Source organism: Aspergillus melleus (assembly GCF_016097325.1).
Source record: "Aspergillus melleus strain CBS 546.65 chromosome Unknown contig8, whole genome shotgun sequence".
NCBI lineage: Eukaryota > Fungi > Ascomycota > Eurotiomycetes > Eurotiales > Aspergillaceae > Aspergillus > Aspergillus melleus.
In genome coordinates this window covers 533,297-550,374 of record NW_025763377.1, presented here as the reverse complement: position 1 = coordinate 550,374, position 17,078 = coordinate 533,297, and the positions used below count along the sequence as shown (strand labels likewise).

The following is a 17,078-nucleotide window of genomic DNA, read 5'->3' as shown; positions in this document are numbered from 1 at the left end:
TGCATGGACGTTAATGGTGCCATATACGGATGATGTAGTATGTAACTATAGAAATTAGAAAGGTACTTTTTTTTCTGCGATATCCCTACCAGTAACCACTCGTCCGAGGTTCGAATTACGGTTAAGCTTTGCCGTTTCCCTCTGATCAACTGGGTTTTGCAGATCGCCTCCTGATGCCCGCCGTTGCGTTTTCTGTCCTCTGGAACCCGTTATGATGACAATCCCCCCATGTGGTCTAGTCAGGAACATCGTGCCTGTCCCAAAAATTCATTCAATGGCGCTTCGTGAGTTCGGAATTAGGTGTTTATTCCGTACGCGCCGACGCCTGAAGACCTCGGTCATGGACTGGGGTCGTTGCCGATCATCATTCCTGAACGCGCTGATAAGCAGCCAAACAGCAATCAATGCATTGGACAAACATCTTTCACTCCTATCGCGATTCGATGGGTACGGAGTAGCTCGGTCGAGCGCACTGTTTTCGGACGGTGCTTTCCATATCGAGCTCAGCAGGAGTAGTCAGTAGTCACCCTAGTACGGGGGAAAAGACTCTGGATAGGACTTCCAATTTGAGCTCAGATTGTTCTGCGTTTATCGTACTCGTATGGTCCCAAAGCAACTGATACTCGATAGCCAGATCGTATGTACTGTAGGTGATAACTCCAAAGCCTCGTACGGTCGTACCACCCTGTCGTTCACATAATTCTCCGGTGCAAATAGATCAGTCAAGTTGATTCATCACATCTGGTCGAACGTTCCGACCTCTGGGCTAGCTTGAGAGGCTGCGGTTGGACTCTTGGCCAAGGGGGTTCTGGATCAATGAATATTATATGAGTCCCGGGGTAGCTACTTCTGCTGTCCACACTGCAATAAAGTACGGTGGTCCGCGAAGTGGCGTCACCTCACAGACCTGGCGCGACGTTAAGAACGGCGATGCAGTTTAGTCATTGGTCCGAGTATTCCTCTACCTAGTTAGCACTGCTCCGTGCTCTGTACACGGTGTACGAAGTACCTAAATGGTAGACTTTCCTCTTTAGGCTGGATTTTAGATCTTTCTTAGTCAGTGGGAATTGGACGAAGGGATCGAGATAGCGCCGAAGACACGCCGAGGATTTCGGGCTTGGTGTCACTCAGATGATCAGATCCCAAAGTCTCCCTGACATTGACAATAGTTAACCATCGATCATGTAAGATAGCTACTCCGTATGTAAGTCATCTATTTTTGGCGTCAATGCACCGGCGCATCCAGTGAAGGACCCCACTGCTGACTTGCATCAAGTGAGAGTCGTGAAAGTGGGAGACCTCTGCTATGGGCGTTGAATTGGGTCCTGAGCTTCAGTACCTCTGGGAATTGTTGACCTGTCAGACTACCGAGTCACGACCGAGACCCATCAAATCCTACCAATCCCAGACTCCATAGCGAGTCGGCCATGAAGGGCAGAAAATGATATCGAAAGGCAAAACCGGGCAGACCTACCACTCTGACTCCGTCCAACGCCTTAGTGGTGGCCCCTTCACCCTCCACCCTCCACCATCACCACTTTGGGGGGAGTGGATTGTCGGCATCTTTCAATGAGAGCCCTAGGAGGCGTGGGGCCCGATCATGCGACCGCCCATTGGCGCATCGTTAGCGCTCACCTGGCCTCTGAAACAAGGGGGCGAATGCTTCACTGCTGTTTCCTCTGCCCGTTTCATCTGTTTGTGCAGGCTTGGCATTGTTTGGTTCCACCGGAGCGGCATCCGTGGATGCTACGCTCCCTCTCTCTTCTCTCAAGAAACTAGAGAAATTCGGAAGGTTGGGATTGGCAAGTAAGAAGGTCCCCCCGTAGATTATTAGGTGATGGGAATATAGCAGAATTAACCGCCGTGTTGATCACTCCGACTGCAGAAACTCAAGAAAAAGGTTGAGGTCAGCGAGCCATAGTAAGCTGACCCAAAAAATCTCGCTTTTCGGGCCATATAGGATTATAGCTGGTCGCTGGAGGACAGTAGATGCAGATTTAGGTTACACTCGTACTTGGGAAGAGATAAAAATAATCCTCCTTCAAAAAAAGGGCAGAGAAGAAGGGGAACCCCCAAAAAATAAAAAAAAAAGAGGGCAGGGGCTGCCCATCCAAAAATTAGGTTAAACTCTACGGAGTGCTATCCGCGGCATGAGATCATACACAGTAGTCATAGATGAGGGAAAGGGAAGACAACAACAAAAACAAGGCGAGAATCTCCTCCGTAGTTATATACTCCGTGGCTTTCCCTGGTCTGGAAAAAGCTGCCGCCACTGTGACATGTGTTCTAGGCAGTGGCTGTAGCCACATCTCATGTAGTTGCAGATATTCGCATGTACAAAGGAAATAACCATGCAATGAGCGGGAAGAGAAGGGAGACCTCCTCGGTAGAGACGTTACCCCGTTAGCCACATCCTCCCTACACAGTAACTCAACAGGGAAATCTTCCATCTTTTGGCCCCCATTTCGATTGACGTCCACGAAATGGAGGTCCGGAATGAGAATAGGGTAGGCCTCTCAGGGCCGACTAGGATAGCTAGGGCAAGTAAGTCGTGAACTTCTAGTCCTCTACTCTAGTAAAGGGAGAGAGAGTCTAACCCGACCGAGAGGCAGATCCGGTAGCAGAACGGAGTTGATTCTCCAGCGTGGCCCCAGAGTCTATCTACAGAGAGGAAGACGGAATGGAATCTCTGGAACTGAGCGGGAGCCCCACCTCTCCCAAGTCCCAACCTTGGATGGGATGATGATGTACGAAAATACGGATGAGCGGTATGTGACCGTATAGATACTGCGGTACCGTACCACCTGCCGTGCTGGTAAGCCATTCGGACTGAACCATCGGCGGGAAGTACGGTAATCCGGATGTATTAGGACCGGGTCCACCCGTTCTAATACCGTTCTTTTCCCTTCTGCGGTCCCTGGCGCTTGTCCCCGCTTTTCCCTATTGAATTGGAAGCCCTACTTTTTCGTCGCCTCCCGGGAGCCCAACCAACCTAGTAATAATAATAATAATAATAATAATGCTCGATTATTATTTCATTTTCTTTATGAATTTACTCCCCTATGAGCAAAGACAAGAGTCAGAACTCCGGACTCAGGAATCAGGAAAGACCATCCCCAATATCCCGCGCTAGTCCTGTTAGTCCGATTTAATTAAGAGAAGAGGCCGAAAAAGGGCTCCATCTGGGCGACTCAATCCATGGTCTCGGTCGACTCTCCCTGAATTTCGCTCTTCCAGCCCAAGAACTTTTCTCAACAGCTTGCCCCCCTGTGGATCGAGAATACTGGTGATTATTGTTGTCAAGTTGTCGATTGCCCTTACTAGTATCGATTTTATTATAATCATCTTTTTTTTTTTCTGTTTTTTTTTTTTTTTTTTTCTCGATTCTTGAATATTTTCCCTTTTATTTTCATTTAGTGCCATCATCATTATTTTCATGCTTTTAATTTTCCTAGTATTATTTTATCGGCTTATTTATTTTTATTATTCTCTTATTTTCCTTAGTGCTTCTTTTTGACTGGATTTATATTATTATTCTTGGGGTTTTTAGTCGTTACCGCGTTGCTTGCTGGCTGCACCTTCTTTTTACCGCTGTAAGGGAAACCAGCAGGAAGAAGCGACTCTAGTACATACCTACCTCATCCTCCGCCTTCTCCCATTCTCTTTCTTCTCCCCCTCTCTTCATCGTCACTGGTTCTCTTTCGCGTTTACCTCCCTTCGTTTTCCCATTTTATTCTATTTTATTTCTTATTTCCTTTTTCTTTTTTCTTACCCTTTTTCTTCATTTTCGCCGTGCGAGTTCTTCAAAGAGACCTGGAATAAGGCTGGCCTTCTTCATCTCTCTGTTGCCTTCTTTTCCGCCAACCTTCCATTCTCTTTGTTGTTGACGAGCTTCGCAGCATCAGCGCCTGACTACATTTTCAAGAGGCTGGTCCCTCTTGCGTCTGGATTGCCTATCCATCACCTTCTTTATTCTCCTCCCGCTCTTGTTTCGCATCACTTTCTCTACCAAAAAGTTTGGCTTTCTTATTTCCTGAAACGGGGGTGTTTTGACTGTGCGTATACCTCCCGTTGTTCCAACCGTCATCCGGTCGCGACCGTTGATCTCGCTCTTTATCCATCCCCGATGGCCCCCTATTCGCGCATCATCCATCCAGTATTTGCGGTCGTCAAACTAATGGGCCTACTAGGTATTTTTTTGGTGTGGCAAAGATGTATCCCCAACATGGTGCTCCTATGGCACCGCCTCAGAAGCCCGAGACCTTTATGCTTTCGAGCGAAGCGCAACAAAGCCTTCCTCATGATGCGCAAGTCGCACTGCAGCAAGTCGACAACCGTAAGTTCACTCGCAATTTCCTTGTCCTTCCATCGCGACTTGGGTTTCGCCCCAAATATAGGGGTCATCCTGGCTAAAGCCGAATAATTTTCTAGTGAAATACTTTCTCCTCTCGGCCCCAGTGGACTGGCAACCGGATCAGCTTATCAGACGCTTCCTGCTACCAACGGGCGACTACATTTCCTGCGTTCTCTGGTTCGTTTCGCCGGGGATAATTCCCTCAGTCTTGGGGCAAGAACCTAGGAGCTGATTAGTGACAGGAGCAACCTTTTCCATATCTCGGGTACCGATATCGTCAGATGCCTTGCGTTCCGATTCCAAGCCTTCGGTCGCCCTGTCAAGAATTCCAAGAAGTTTGAAGAGGGGATCTTCTCAGATCTCCGTAATCTCAAGGCCGGCACCGATGCGACGCTCGAAGAGCCCAAGAGCCCGTTCCTAGACTTCCTCTACAAGAACAATTGCATCCGAACGCAGAAGAAGCAAAAAGTCTTCTATTGGTATAGTGTTCCGCATGATCGGCTGTTCCTCGACGCGCTGGAGCGTGACCTGAAGCGGGAGAAGATGGGACAGGAGGCGACCACCGTTGCCGTCAGCGAGCCCGCTCTGTCTTTCGAGTTTGATTCATCTCAGTCGCTGTATGAACAACTCACAAAGGCGCAACAAGCAAATTCATCTTCGTTTGCTGCACACGCAAGTACGACATATGGCCAACCCGCATCCCCAGTGGTTCGGACCGTTGACGCTATGCCTCCTCCCCAGATGGCTCCTCAGATGGCTCCCCCAGCGTTAGCCCTTCTCCCGGACGAGTCTGGCAATCCGGCCATGTACAGCCAGATCCCAATGCCGAACCCTCTGGCTCAGAACATTGTTAAGCGCGAGCCGGATTACGGGCAGATCCACTATGATCGTAATGGAATGCCGATTGCGCGCATCCACCAACGCCACGCTTCCATGCCCACCTTCGTCGAGTACTCGCCGGCTCCGTCGTTTGTCTCGTCGCAGTTCGAAGACTACAGCAACCGGGGGTTATCCTTTGAGCCCGTCACGCCTCCCCAGCACAGCTCCCAACTTGGGGCCGAACCGGCTTACATTGCTAACGAGGACACCGGCCTTTACACTGCCATCCCCGAGGTGTCTTCCTCGGGCGCTTTCAACCCGATGATGCAATTGCCCACCTCCAACCTTGCAAGCGCCCATTACCCTACCCCTGCGAGAACATTTCACTCCAACGTTTATTCGGTTCTCGAGGGCTCGCCAACATACAAGCAGCGACGTCGCCGTTCTTCCATCCCCCCTGGTCCCAGCGCAATCCCTACGTCGACCCCCTCCCAGGTGACTGGACCGCCCTCTCAGCCTATCTCCTATGCCGCCCACCGGCCAAGCGATCTTCGACGATCTGTCTCTAGCTCAGTTGCCCCAGTCATCGAGGCTGATGAATCGCAACACACCTCGCGTCGAACTATGAATGGCTACGCGGCACCTACTCTCCCGCAGAAGAACTTGCTGCATGAGATGTCGCGTAATGGTACCCCGCTTTCAAGCCTGGACGAGAATGCCGAGCAGACTAATGTATCTCTTGCAAACCCCGCCGACGAGCTTACTGCTCTGCCCAATGGCGACGCGTTGGAGACCGCTGTCCAGCACAGTGCCTCCAACAAGGGGGAGCGTTACGCGCCCGGGCCCGTTCGACGTGCCCGAAGCGCCACCATGATGGAACTTGGACCCTATCCCCAGAAATCTCACTCCTGTCCAATCCCGTCGTGCGGACGGCTCTTCAAGAGATTAGAGCATTTGAAGCGGTAAGTCGCAGAAACCTATTTTTAACCGATTCATCATTGGACCGCCCCTTCTGCAAGATATGCAGGGGGTTCTCGTGTGACGATTTCTGTAGCCGCCCACTAACATTTAGCGCAGGCACGTGAGAACCCACACCCAGGAACGGCCCTACCCTTGTCCATACTGTAACAAAGCCTTTTCACGATCGGACAATCTCGCGCAGTAAGTTTCATGTGTCAAGTATACCAAGGATCCATGCTTACCCAACATGACAGACATCGTCGAATCCACGAGGCCCAACAGGATGGTCAGCCGCCACTTCCTGTCCCCGAGGAAGACTTGGAGAACGAGGACAATGATTTTAATTCAAACGACGAAGGCTCTTCGCCTTCAGAGATGGTGCCGAGCACTGTGATTAATCCTCCCAGCATGGTCTCAATGCCTCCTGCCATGACCATGCCTCCCACCATGCATCCAATGGTAGCACCTCACATGATCGCTCCTCAACTCCTACAGCAGCAGATTTAGGACCGGCCTCGCACTAGCTGCGATGGAGCAACCGGGCTGTCAATCAAAGACCAAAACAAAACAAAACAAAACAAGAAAACAAATACCGTACCTCACCGGTCTTGTTACTGGCTTTGGGACGATCGCGGCGCCGAGATTCCGCCAATTCTTCGGATTTTATAGACTTCTAGGATACCATTTTCCTTTTCTGATGCGTTGTTTCTTTGTGGATACCACTTCATTTGTCAGTGGGCTTCAAATTTCCTTGACTGCATGCTCTATACTGGCTGCTTGGACGTTCGGCTTTCAATAGGATCGAAGATGATACTCAGCACGGGATTGCTCCAGGTATTCTTTCGGTTTCTATCAAAGCTTCTCCAACATGCTTTCCTCTTAATGGGTGTGGCCAGAGTGTGGTGAGATTTATCCGTATCGCTCTTGCCATTGTGTTTATTCTGCGTGGGCTTTCCTTTGTCTTTATGTGCTATGTTGATAATGGGGTTCTTTTGTTTTTTTTTATACCTTGTTTTATCTCTCTCCCTCGATCTGTTAGGAACTGGTTGGAAAGTTGCAGACATGTTAGGAAGTGCGATGCAATCTTACAAAAGGTGGTGGACACCTTTTTGAGGCACGGATATATTGTGGGATACGATTAAAGATTGGATTTTAGTGATGCTTTTCAGAAAGTGGAAAGCGGAAGGGCTGTAAGCAGCTAAATATTTACCCTTTAACAGTTATAGACTTTTTTTTTTTTGCTCCATCTGAGTTACTATCCCCGGATCATCAACGGGCAGTGGGGATCCATGGTTGGCGAATAAATCCCCCGTGTTGTCCACCGTAGAACCAACGATAACCAGCTCCAAAGCACACCTGACCTGCGATCGACGTCACGTCATGCACCCGCAAGCGTCACGTGCCAGGACCTGCTGACATGGCTCGATCCCTGCGTGATCTACGTAGGACAAACAATCTTGAATGCTGACTATCATCTTTCTCGACTTTGTACAATCCATAGATATGGCGTCTTCATGACTGCATCTTATTTGCTTTAAATCCCACAGCTAGCTCAAATTTTCTGGACGTAACCATCGGGTGGCGCATCTACCTAGCCCACATAACTGAGAACCCCAAATATCGGTGTGTTGCTAGACCACCTACGGGTAGTCCAACTCATCAGACTTGAGCATTCTTTGAAACCCGAATTTGCATCTCGCATAGCTGTCTCTCATTGCCCTGGTCATTTCCCCCGAATATTGAGTGCCTCGAGGATCGATCCGTCATAAGCAGCTCTCAACTCTCGAGCTTCCTACCCAAATACCCCATACATACCGAACCAGTCGGCCAGAAACATCAAGATGACAGACACACATGACCGTTCAGCAAATGAGACGTCCCCACTTGTGGGACCGGGACGTGGGCCTAACGATGATCCAGTTCCCCAGATATCAGACCTTGGGGGACACTATACGTCCGGGACGGAGGATGCAGATGATATCTCGAAAACAAAAAGCAGCTGGTATCTGTTTTTGTTGACATTAAGCATTGGCGGGTGAGTCTTTTGGTCCTACCGGCTTTGTCTTCGCGCTAGGAAGTGGACGTTTGACAATGCACATATAGTTTACAAATAGTGTGGGCTGTTGAGCTCTCGAATGGTTCAGTATGTGTGATAGACCCCGTTGTCTATGATTGATCCAGATACTGACTTCGATGAACAACAGCCCTACCTCCTATCATTGGGAATGAGTAAAGCATTGCTTGCATTCGTATGGATCGCAGGTCCTCTATCCGGTACGCTGGTGCAGCCCTATATTGGTATCTGCAGCGATAATTGCCGGGTATCATGGGGCAAACGGAAACCATTCATGGTCTTCGGCGGAATCGCCACGGTCGTGGCTCTGCTGGCTCTTGCATGGGTGCAAGAGATTGTGGGCGGCTTTCTCGGAATCTTTGGCGTTGACCCAGCCTCCACGGGCACTCGGACAATGATCATCATTCTGGCGACTATCTTGATGTATTGCTTGGATTTTGCTATAAACACAGGTAGGGCTGACTGAACATATCATGCAGAACTTGGAATTAATAAATTTTCATAGTTCAAGCAGGCATTCGGTGCTTCATAGTCGATAATGCACCCGCCCATCAACAGGAATCGGCAAATGCCTGGGCTTCCCGAGTTACTGGCGTGGGAAATATCCTGGGATACATATTTGGATATATCGAGCTCCCAAAATATTTCCCGTTCTTCGGCAACACCCAGTTCAAAGTGTTGTGCGCGCTCGCGTCTATTTCACTCACCATCACGTTATTGATCAGCTGCTCATATATCAAGGAGCGAGACCCGAGATTAGACTCGCCATCGTCAGCCGGAAACCCTGGGATCGTTGCCTTTTTCAGGCAGGTCTTCAAGTCGATTAAGAACCTACCACCGCAGATAGCCAAAGTCTGCGAAGTCCAGCTGGCTGCATGGGTCGGCTGGTTCCCCTTTCTCTTCTATGCCACGACATACATTGGACAGCTTTACGTGAACCCTATCTTCGAGGAGCACCCGGATCTTTCTGATCGAGATATCAACGACGCATGGGAGGAGGCCACTCGAATTGGAACATTTGCGCTTCTGGTCTATGCGATCATCTCCTTTGTGGCTAACATAGCCCTGCCACTACTTGTCGTTCCCACCTACGATCCCGTGGTCCTTGCTCAAGGCGGTTCTACGGATGACGAGCAAACTTTCCTGAGCGACAGAAGAAGGTCATTTTCTAGTATCCCGAGTGAGGGTGGCCTCGAGACCTCGGCCAATCTGGCAGGCCGCAAGAGATATGGCACTACCGCAGGACCGACATGGCTGTCAAAGTTACAGATCCCTGGCTTCACTCTCCGCCGAGCTTGGCTTCTGTCGCATGTACTATTCGCCCTTTGCATGCTCAGTACGTTCTTCGTGTATAACTACCAAGCCGCTACGGTGATCATTGGGTTAGTTGGAATCTGCTGGGCAGTGACGCTTTGGGCACCCTTTGCCCTAATCTCTGCGGAGGTGGCACGCATTGATGCGGAACGTCGGATCAAGCGTCAACGCTTGGAGATGGGCGATAGCGTGGAAGCTCACAGCACTCATGCTTCATTTGATCGAGAGGTCACTGATGATGATCTGGAGACTGGCTCGACGTCAACTCCTCTGAAAGCAGAAGCAGCGGATGAAAATCTGGCGCAGGCGGGTATCATATTGGGGCTGCATAATGTAGCCGTTTGCGCACCTCAGATCCTGTCGAGTCTGGTCTGCAGTGCCATTTTCAAGATGGCTCAGAAGCCCAGAGGCGAGCCGTGGGATGACAGCGTTGGATGGACGCTGAGGTTTGGCGGCTGTGCCACGGTGCTTGCGGCCTGGTTGACAAGTCGACTCGCCGACAAGCGTCGACAGTAGAGGAGATGGGATGGGGGAGGATGTCAAACCTGTTGATAAATAACCTTTTTAATCCCACATGTGTTTAAGAGTAAAATCTGGATGCCTGGGTCAATTGTAGGCAGTAGAATACCGAAAAAGTAGACGGCGAACGGTTGCTCGGGCCGGCAATCAGCAGGCGGACAGCTTCGAGTCTTGGCTACTTGGCCCCAAAAGTTCCCTGCCCGTCGTTATCTCACCTCCTTCAACTTCACTTCCTCCCCCTTACCTCCCCCGCGACTTTTCCTTCCGACATTTCTCTCGTCCGTGGATTATGTGCGCCGTGGTCTGGCGTCACGGACTCACAGCTGGAGTTAATCATTTGGTGTTATCCGCCGTGGTGGCGGCCTGAGCTTCTCAACAATGGCTAAACAACTCATGAGCGACACCTTCCACCAGCTGCTCCGTATGTCTTTTTTCTTCCACCCCTTCTGAGGGCCCTATCATAGCCTTCAATTTGTGCGCGCAGGCTCGATGACCTGCCTTGAATTACTTGTGGTCGCGCAGGAGGCTGAATTGGTGCTAACAGACCAATGGCTTTGATTAGGGAGAGCGGCGGAATCCGAGACAGACCCCGACGAAGGTACGCGCTTTCAACCCTTCCCACGAGACGAGGCTTGAATATGTTCTGATGGTGATGTTTGATGGCAGATGCGCCGGAAGCCGGAACCAAGGAGTTCTTCAGCTCCTGGGCCCTTTTCATCCTGATCATGCTCTTGATGTTTGCTCTCTTCACGAGTTACATTCTCCAACAAAAGAAGATCCAGGCAGTTCACGAAACGGTCTTGTCCATTTTTGCGGGTACGTTTTTTCCTGGAGGGATTGCGACAGTGTTGGCAATATGAGACTTATACCAAGCGCCTTAGGTATGTTCGTCGGGTTGATTATCCGATTGAGCCCGGAATCACCTATCCAAGACAGCGTAACCTTCGACTATCAGTTCTTCTTCAACCTCCTTCTTCCTCCGATTATCTTGGCTTCCGGATATGAGCTGCACCAGGCGAATTTCTTTCGGAACATTGGCACCATTTTGACCTTTGCGTTCGCGGGCACCTTCATTTCTGCGATCGTGCTAGGACTGGTCTTGTATGTCTGGACGAGGATTCCGCTGGATGGGCTGAACATCACCTTTGTGGAGGCGATCTCCGTGGGCGCAACGCTGTCAGCTACGGATCCCGTCACTATCCTAGCCATCTTCAATCTATATAAGGTCGAGCCGAAACTCTACACGGTGATCTTTGGCGAGTCGATCCTGAACGACGCCATTGCAATCGTCCTGTTCGAAACGGCACAGAAATACGCGGACAGCGAAGCCGGATCGCTATCCTTCCTCAATCTATTCGAGGCCATCGGTCTGTTCTTGCTGGTGTTCTTTGGTAGTATGCTGGTAGGCATGATCGTAGGCATCATGACTGCGCTGGGCTTGAAATACACGCACGTTCGTCGGCAGCCTAAGATTGAGAGTTGTTTGATTGTCCTCATTGCATATGCCAGCTACTTCTTCTCCAATGGCGTTTATCTTTCCGGTAAGTGGTTTACCGACTCCTTGAAACTGGGCTCAAGAAACTCACCGTTGTAGGAATTGTGTCGCTCCTGTTCTGCGGCATTACGCTGAAGCATTATGCCTACTACAACATGTCACGCCGAACACAGTTGACTACAAAGTATCTGTTCCAGGTTATGGCTCAGTTGTCGGAGAACTTCATCTTCATCTATCTTGGACTTGACTTGCTCGTCCAACGGAATCTACAGTTCAAGCCTCTCTTCATTATGGTTGCCGTTTTCGGTATCTGTATCGCCCGTTACCTCGCGGTGTTCCCACTTTCCAAAGCCATTAACTGGTTTATCCGATACCGGGCTCGGCGCCGTGGGATGGATGTCGCGGACGAACTGCCTTTCGCCTACCAAGCAATGCTCTTCTGGGCAGGATTGCGAGGAGCGGTCGGCGTCGCGCTCGCTGCAGGCCTCACGGGTGTCAATGCCCCGGCCCTGCGTGCGACGGTGCTCGTCGTTGTCGTGCTGACGGTCATCATCTTCGGAGGCACGACCGCTCGTATGCTGGAGATTCTCGGAATTCGCACGGGCGTGGTCGAAGAGCTGGAATCGGACGATGAATTCGACATTGAGGTCACCAACGGAGGCACATACTACAAGCGCTCTGACACCGCTCTCGGCTACACGCCTCGTCGGATGGATTCCACTATTCCTCTAGACGGGATGCCACGAGGAACCATAGACCGGAACGATAGCTACTCGAGTGGCAACAATCGCCGCCCTAGCCCACCGGCGCCGTCCTCTTCTGGCAGGAGTCGTGGCCATTCGCGGCTCTACTCGAACGCTTTCAGCCCCAAGGACACGCAGACGAGTCGGGACCGTTCCTCGACAGCCACTCTCCTTAACAACGGCGGCGCCCCGAGCCATAGTGGCAGCAGCGCGGCTAGTGAGGATGAGTTCGGTCTGAGAACCACCGGCAAGAGTCGAGTGTCGGATGCCGACCAGGTCGATGCCTTCGATCTGGATGTGGACGACGCTCCCTCGGATGATGACCTGCCTCCATCTGCACACACAGCGTCTCGACTCCGCCGATCTCCCTCTCATCTCGGCGGTGCCTCCCAAGCACCCCCTTCAGCCAGCGTGTCTCCCTCCAGACGAGAAGCATCAGGAATGAGCGCCCGAGATGCCATCCGCGATTTTTTCTCCGGCGGAGCATCCGGAGACCATGCCGCCTGGTTTCGGCAGCTGGATGAAGATTATATCAAGCCCCGACTTCTGCTGGACCAGTCAAATCACAAGGGGCCCGGTGCCGTTTAGAAGATGTTTTTGTGTGTTTTTTGTTGTTTTGTATACCTAACGTTTTTGCTTTACGTTTTCATGCTTGTTGCCCCTCTTGTTCTTTATGACTGACTGATCTCCGATCTCCGATTGGATGGAGGGCGGAATTTGTTTTTGCCTCGTTTATTGAGATTCCCTGATTCTTGTTCCGATTTCTCTTTTTTCTTTTTTCTTGGCCTGTTGATGAGACATTACTGTAATGGGTCTGGAACCCCAAGAAACCGACTTTAGTCTGTGTTGTGATACAAAGAGACCTGACTCGTGTGGACCAAGACAGTCGTCATAGATGCTATCAATCAATCCAGCAGACTTAAGATCGAGATCAGTACCAGAATCAACTGATAAGGGGTGAATGGATTTAGCCTCGCACGGAGTAGACTACCACTACCCATCGTTCCCATCGACCTACTCAATCAAGCAAGGTCCTTTATTCGTGTACGTACGGTTCTGGATCTTTGTAATGTGAGCTAAATACGTTAATGAGAGGCTTGGTTGAGGGTTCGGCTAATCCTGGATGTGAGCTACGTAGTCGTCACGATGGGGCTGGTTCTATGGGCATTGTGCTATTATTTGTGCTTCATATATTCTTCACCTTGAGGTAATTTACGGAAGATCTGAGACGACGGTTCGGATATCGACTAGCATTTCCCGGGAGATTTTGGGGATAAAGAAGAGAGGAATGGCAACAGAGGCAAGAAAGAAAAGGGGTAGACATAAACTTGGATGGTAGATGGAAGCCTAATTCCAAAAACGCCTTGGTTTGATACCGCTGTATGCAGTGTATTAGAACGACTAAGCTTTCGTTATCTTATGCACAGTTACACGTTAATGTAAATAGCGGGTCAGAGAGCAAAGTAACAGAGAATGCCATATGCGAGCCCAACGCCAAACTTCACACGAAACTCCATGGACTTCCAACGCCTTACTGTGGCACGTCGAGGACGTAACGGCCGGCAATTTTGCCTTGTTCTGTTTGTGGACACTTGTTAGCACGTCTCCCAATAGACAGAAAAAGCGCGAGAAAGCATCGAAGGAAACCTACTCATCAAGTCGAAGATCTTGGGAAGATCACTCAACGGAGCCGTCTTGAATGGTGCCTTGATCAAGCCACGAGCAAAGAAGTCAACCGCTTCCTCACCGTCCTGGCGGTTACCGACATAGCTTCCTTTGATGTTGATCATGCGCACCACCGTGTTGAAAACAGGAGCTCTCAGGAACGCCCCGGCTGGGAGACCAATGGCGACAACGGAGCCACGCGAGCGAACGTATTCAGTGGCCTGCTGGAAGGGCTTTTCAGCGACGGCGAGGAGAAGCACGGCGTGGGCACCGAGGCCGTCCGGAGTCGCGGCTTTGACGTCGGCAACGAGGTCTTGGGATTTGGAGAAATCGACATATGCCTTGGTGAGGGACTAGAGTTAGCACTGGGGCCATACCACGTTGCAATTCCTTAGAAGGGACTTGATGAAAGAAGGTTCAAAGAACGTACCTCAGAGCCCAATTCTTCGCACATAGCTTTCTTCTCGTCGCCGGAGTCAATGGCAATTATGCGGAGTCCCATGGCCTTTGCGTACTGTTGCGCCAGCGAACCCAATCCACCACCCGCGCCGACGATGGCTACGGTCTGACCGGGACGGGCCCCCGATTCCTTCAATCCCTTGTAGACGGTGAGACCAGCACACAGAATGGGAGCGACGGCATCGAGAGGGACATTCTTCGGCAAATGGGAGGCATGGGTAGCCTTGGCCACGGCGTACTGCTGGAAAGTTCCATCGACAGTGTAGCCGGACAGAGAGGCATTAGGGCAGAGGGGTTCATCGGACTGCTTGCAGAACTCGCAGGCCATGCAAGATCCGTTCAACCATTTAATGCCGGCATGGTCGCCGATCTCGAAGTCCTTGACCAGCTCGCCTCTGGCGGCGACAACTCCCGCACCTTCATGACCACCAACCAGAGGTTGCTTCACTGGCAGAGGCCAATCACCGTTCAAGGCATGAAGGTCAGTATGGCAGACGCCCGAGTATCGGATCTTGACCAAAATCTCATCAGGGCCGGGTTTAGGGACAGGAATCTCTTTGTAGATGAGGGGGCCGCCTTTCTGCTCTGCGACCTGAGCCCACTGCTTTTCCGGAAGAGACATGCTGACCGATGCTAAGCAGCTGGGACAGTACAAGTGGAAGATTGAAAGGGAAAGGGTAAAGGAAGAAAGGTGATTAACGATAGAAAGAAGCTCGAAAGAAGGATTCCCTGATAGACACTTAGATAAGTGAATGGTGAATCAAAGAAGGAGGATCTGGCTGGGTTTTTATAGTCCCTTCACCTAGAAAGCTAGCAGGTATGGAAGACCGGATGGGGAGGGGTGGGAAGACCAAGTCTGACGGTGGGGTGATGTGAGTACCATAAGCCAGCCTAGGATGACGTTGTGCCATTCACCATTCGCATTCACTGATTCTATGCAAAGTACGAGGAACAAGATTGTGAATTATCAGTCGGCCGTACGGAAGGATAAGCCATTGGGAACACCACGCGCTTCTAGACTTCAGACTTCGCCTGCGAAGGGCATAGCGGCCTGGATCCCTCGAAAGTCTAATGACGGCCATGTCAGACCATTGAAACGCCGATAACGTTGATGTTCTATCACGGACAATTTTTGGCTTTGTTTCTTTTCCTGAACTGGCGGGCAGGAATCCACGGCCGCCGCAGCGAGGCGGTAGAAGACGTCATGGAAGCGGGGGAAAGATCCTCCCTCCGCATTTCCCGCACGACTTTGCTGGGTAAAGTCACTCAAGACCCTCATTTGAGACCCATAATTGAGCAAACCCCGGGGGAGAGGCTGGATAAGCTGGATGAACGTGCATACGGAGATTCACCGAGGACGGGAGTCTGTGGTAAATCGCAGGGGTGATAGTCTAGAAGCGGTGATTTCAGGGATGTGAGGTGCATTATTGTCGAATGATATGGTGGGCAGGTGGAAGCCGGGCCACGTCTGTTGGCGCCACCGCGGGTAGACGGAGATGGTGATTGACTGAGGGGGGTCCTTGAACGGGAGAAAGCAGGGCGTGGGAGAAAGGAAAGTGAATGAAGAGAAAATGAGAAAGAAAAGGAAAGAGAAGGGAGAAGAGGAGGGCAGGCCGGGAGATTAGTAGAAAGCGCCCATCGCTCCTTCCACCTTGGGGGAATCACCGTGGGTGTCCAGGATATTCAGGCATCAAGTCTAGTCTACTTTGGGATTCGATTATTGATGCCTGAGGTGTCTATATCGACCGTCCACCTGCCATACTGCTAGATACCCTTTGGATGGGCGAGTACAGAGATGGTAGCCAGGGGCCAGTATTGAAACTCGACGGAGAAGATCCTCCGTTCTCACGTAGAGCAGAATACTGGCAGGATACCACAGAATACCGCAATCTCCAAGGACATCCAAGTCCATGGCGGCTTCAGCGGCGCAGCATACCGTACCATACGGATACGGCGTTCCCAAACGGGCCACTCCGCCATCGCCATCGCCATCATCAGTCTTTCGCTCTCTCTTTCTTCCTCGTTCTTGTCCTCGCTCTCTGGCCCTCCGTCTCCCCTTTCCTTCCTTTCCTTTTTCTTGGTTTGCTGGCCCGACGACCCATCAGCCATCTTCACTTTCCCTTCTCTCTCCTTCCCTCTCTCCCCTCCTCCATCTCTACTCAATCGTCATCTCATCGGCTTCATCTTTATCGTCCGTTTTACTTCCTGATTCCTTTCCTAATCGTCTCGTTTGTCTGTCCTTTCCTTGCCCAACCCGCCCCGACTGAATTCAACCTTTCTATCGACATCCTCCACGCGACCTGCCCGACGCATCCTTTCATCGCCGCACCGCAATCGCTGACCCGCCACGGGTTGGTCGGTTCGTCGTCCAAACACAACGTGCGAGATCAGGGCAGTCGATACAAAGTACGTACCGGAGCGCTCAAAACCAGTCGACTTTGCAGATCGGTCTGAGAATTCACCCTTTCGGACTGTTACCTCCTGTCTTGTCTTCTATCTCTCCATCATCCTTTGCTCAATTACCCCGGTATAATTTGCCCCGAATTAATACGTTCGTCTCTTAGGGAGCGTCTCTCGTGACCAACGCGGTATCGCCGCCTCTTTGAGATCGCTTGGGCGCATGGAGAGCGGTCGTCTATCGTGTCGGCTCAGATTCACCTGACCCGGACCGTTCGC

General features: G+C 51.0%; 5 protein-coding genes across 7 annotated transcripts; 3 read left to right on the top strand and 2 right to left on the bottom strand.

Annotated features, from left to right (window-relative positions):
• The first annotated feature begins 3,374 nt into the window (after positions 1-3,374).
• steA lies at positions 3,375-7,381 on the top strand. 3 transcript variants are annotated; one of them, XM_046094034.1, is made up of 6 exons: positions 3,375-4,055; positions 4,191-4,336; positions 4,432-4,531; positions 4,597-6,135; positions 6,251-6,334; positions 6,388-7,381. In XM_046094034.1, the coding sequence occupies exons 2-6, from the start codon at positions 4,213-4,215 to the stop codon at positions 6,638-6,640; spliced, it is 2,100 nt and encodes a 699-aa protein (XP_045950012.1). In that variant the 5' UTR covers positions 3,375-4,055; positions 4,191-4,212; the 3' UTR covers positions 6,641-7,381. The 3 variants fall into 3 exon arrangements, with proteins under 3 accessions (XP_045950012.1, XP_045950014.1, XP_045950013.1); XM_046094033.1 differs by lacking the exons at positions 3,375-4,055; positions 4,191-4,336 and having other exon boundaries at positions 4,597-5,030; positions 5,096-6,135; XM_046094035.1 differs by having other exon boundaries at positions 4,597-7,381.
• A 593-nt stretch (positions 7,382-7,974) lies between these two features.
• Positions 7,975-10,037, top strand: LDX57_012295 (putative sucrose transporter; the record flags this gene model as incomplete). Its single annotated transcript, XM_046094032.1, has 4 exons — positions 7,975-8,168; positions 8,237-8,276; positions 8,338-8,659; positions 8,713-10,037. 4 exons carry the CDS (start codon positions 7,975-7,977, stop codon positions 10,035-10,037), a joined length of 1,881 nt encoding a protein of 626 aa, XP_045950011.1.
• Positions 10,038-10,418: 381 nt separating this feature from the next.
• NHX1 (bifunctional K:H/Na:H antiporter NHX1) lies at positions 10,419-12,866 on the top strand (the record flags this gene model as incomplete). The annotated part of the gene is made up of 5 exons (XM_046094031.1): positions 10,419-10,461; positions 10,603-10,638; positions 10,707-10,856; positions 10,922-11,581; positions 11,635-12,866. 5 exons carry the CDS (start codon positions 10,419-10,421, stop codon positions 12,864-12,866), a joined length of 2,121 nt encoding a protein of 706 aa, XP_045950010.1.
• A 943-nt stretch (positions 12,867-13,809) lies between these two features.
• Positions 13,810-14,318, bottom strand: ADH1_2 (alcohol dehydrogenase; the record flags this gene model as incomplete). Its single annotated transcript, XM_046094030.1, is given in 3 exon segments — positions 13,810-13,856; positions 13,930-14,296; positions 14,310-14,318. 3 exon segments carry the CDS (start codon positions 14,316-14,318, stop codon positions 13,810-13,812), a joined length of 423 nt encoding a protein of 140 aa, XP_045950009.1.
• A 16-nt stretch (positions 14,319-14,334) lies between these two features.
• Positions 14,335-15,024, bottom strand: ADH1_1 (alcohol dehydrogenase; the record flags this gene model as incomplete). Its single annotated transcript, XM_046094029.1, has 1 exon — positions 14,335-15,024. The coding sequence occupies one exon, from the start codon at positions 15,022-15,024 to the stop codon at positions 14,335-14,337; it is 690 nt and encodes a 229-aa protein (XP_045950008.1).
• Positions 15,025-17,078: the final 2,054 nt, after the last annotated feature.

What these genes read in the sequence shown, in the direction of transcription:
- steA (XM_046094034.1), top strand. Translation starts at nt 4,213, where the DNA reads ATGTATCCCCAACATGGTGCTCCTATGGCACCGCCTCAGAAGCCCGAG. An exon ending in AGATTAGAGCATTTGAAGCG is followed by an intron (nt 6,136 to 6,250) that starts GTAAGTCGCAGA and finishes CATTTAGCGCAG; the next exon opens with GCACGTGAGAACCCACACCC. An exon ending in CGATCGGACAATCTCGCGCA is followed by an intron (nt 6,335 to 6,387) that starts GTAAGTTTCATG and finishes CCAACATGACAG; the next exon opens with ACATCGTCGAATCCACGAGG.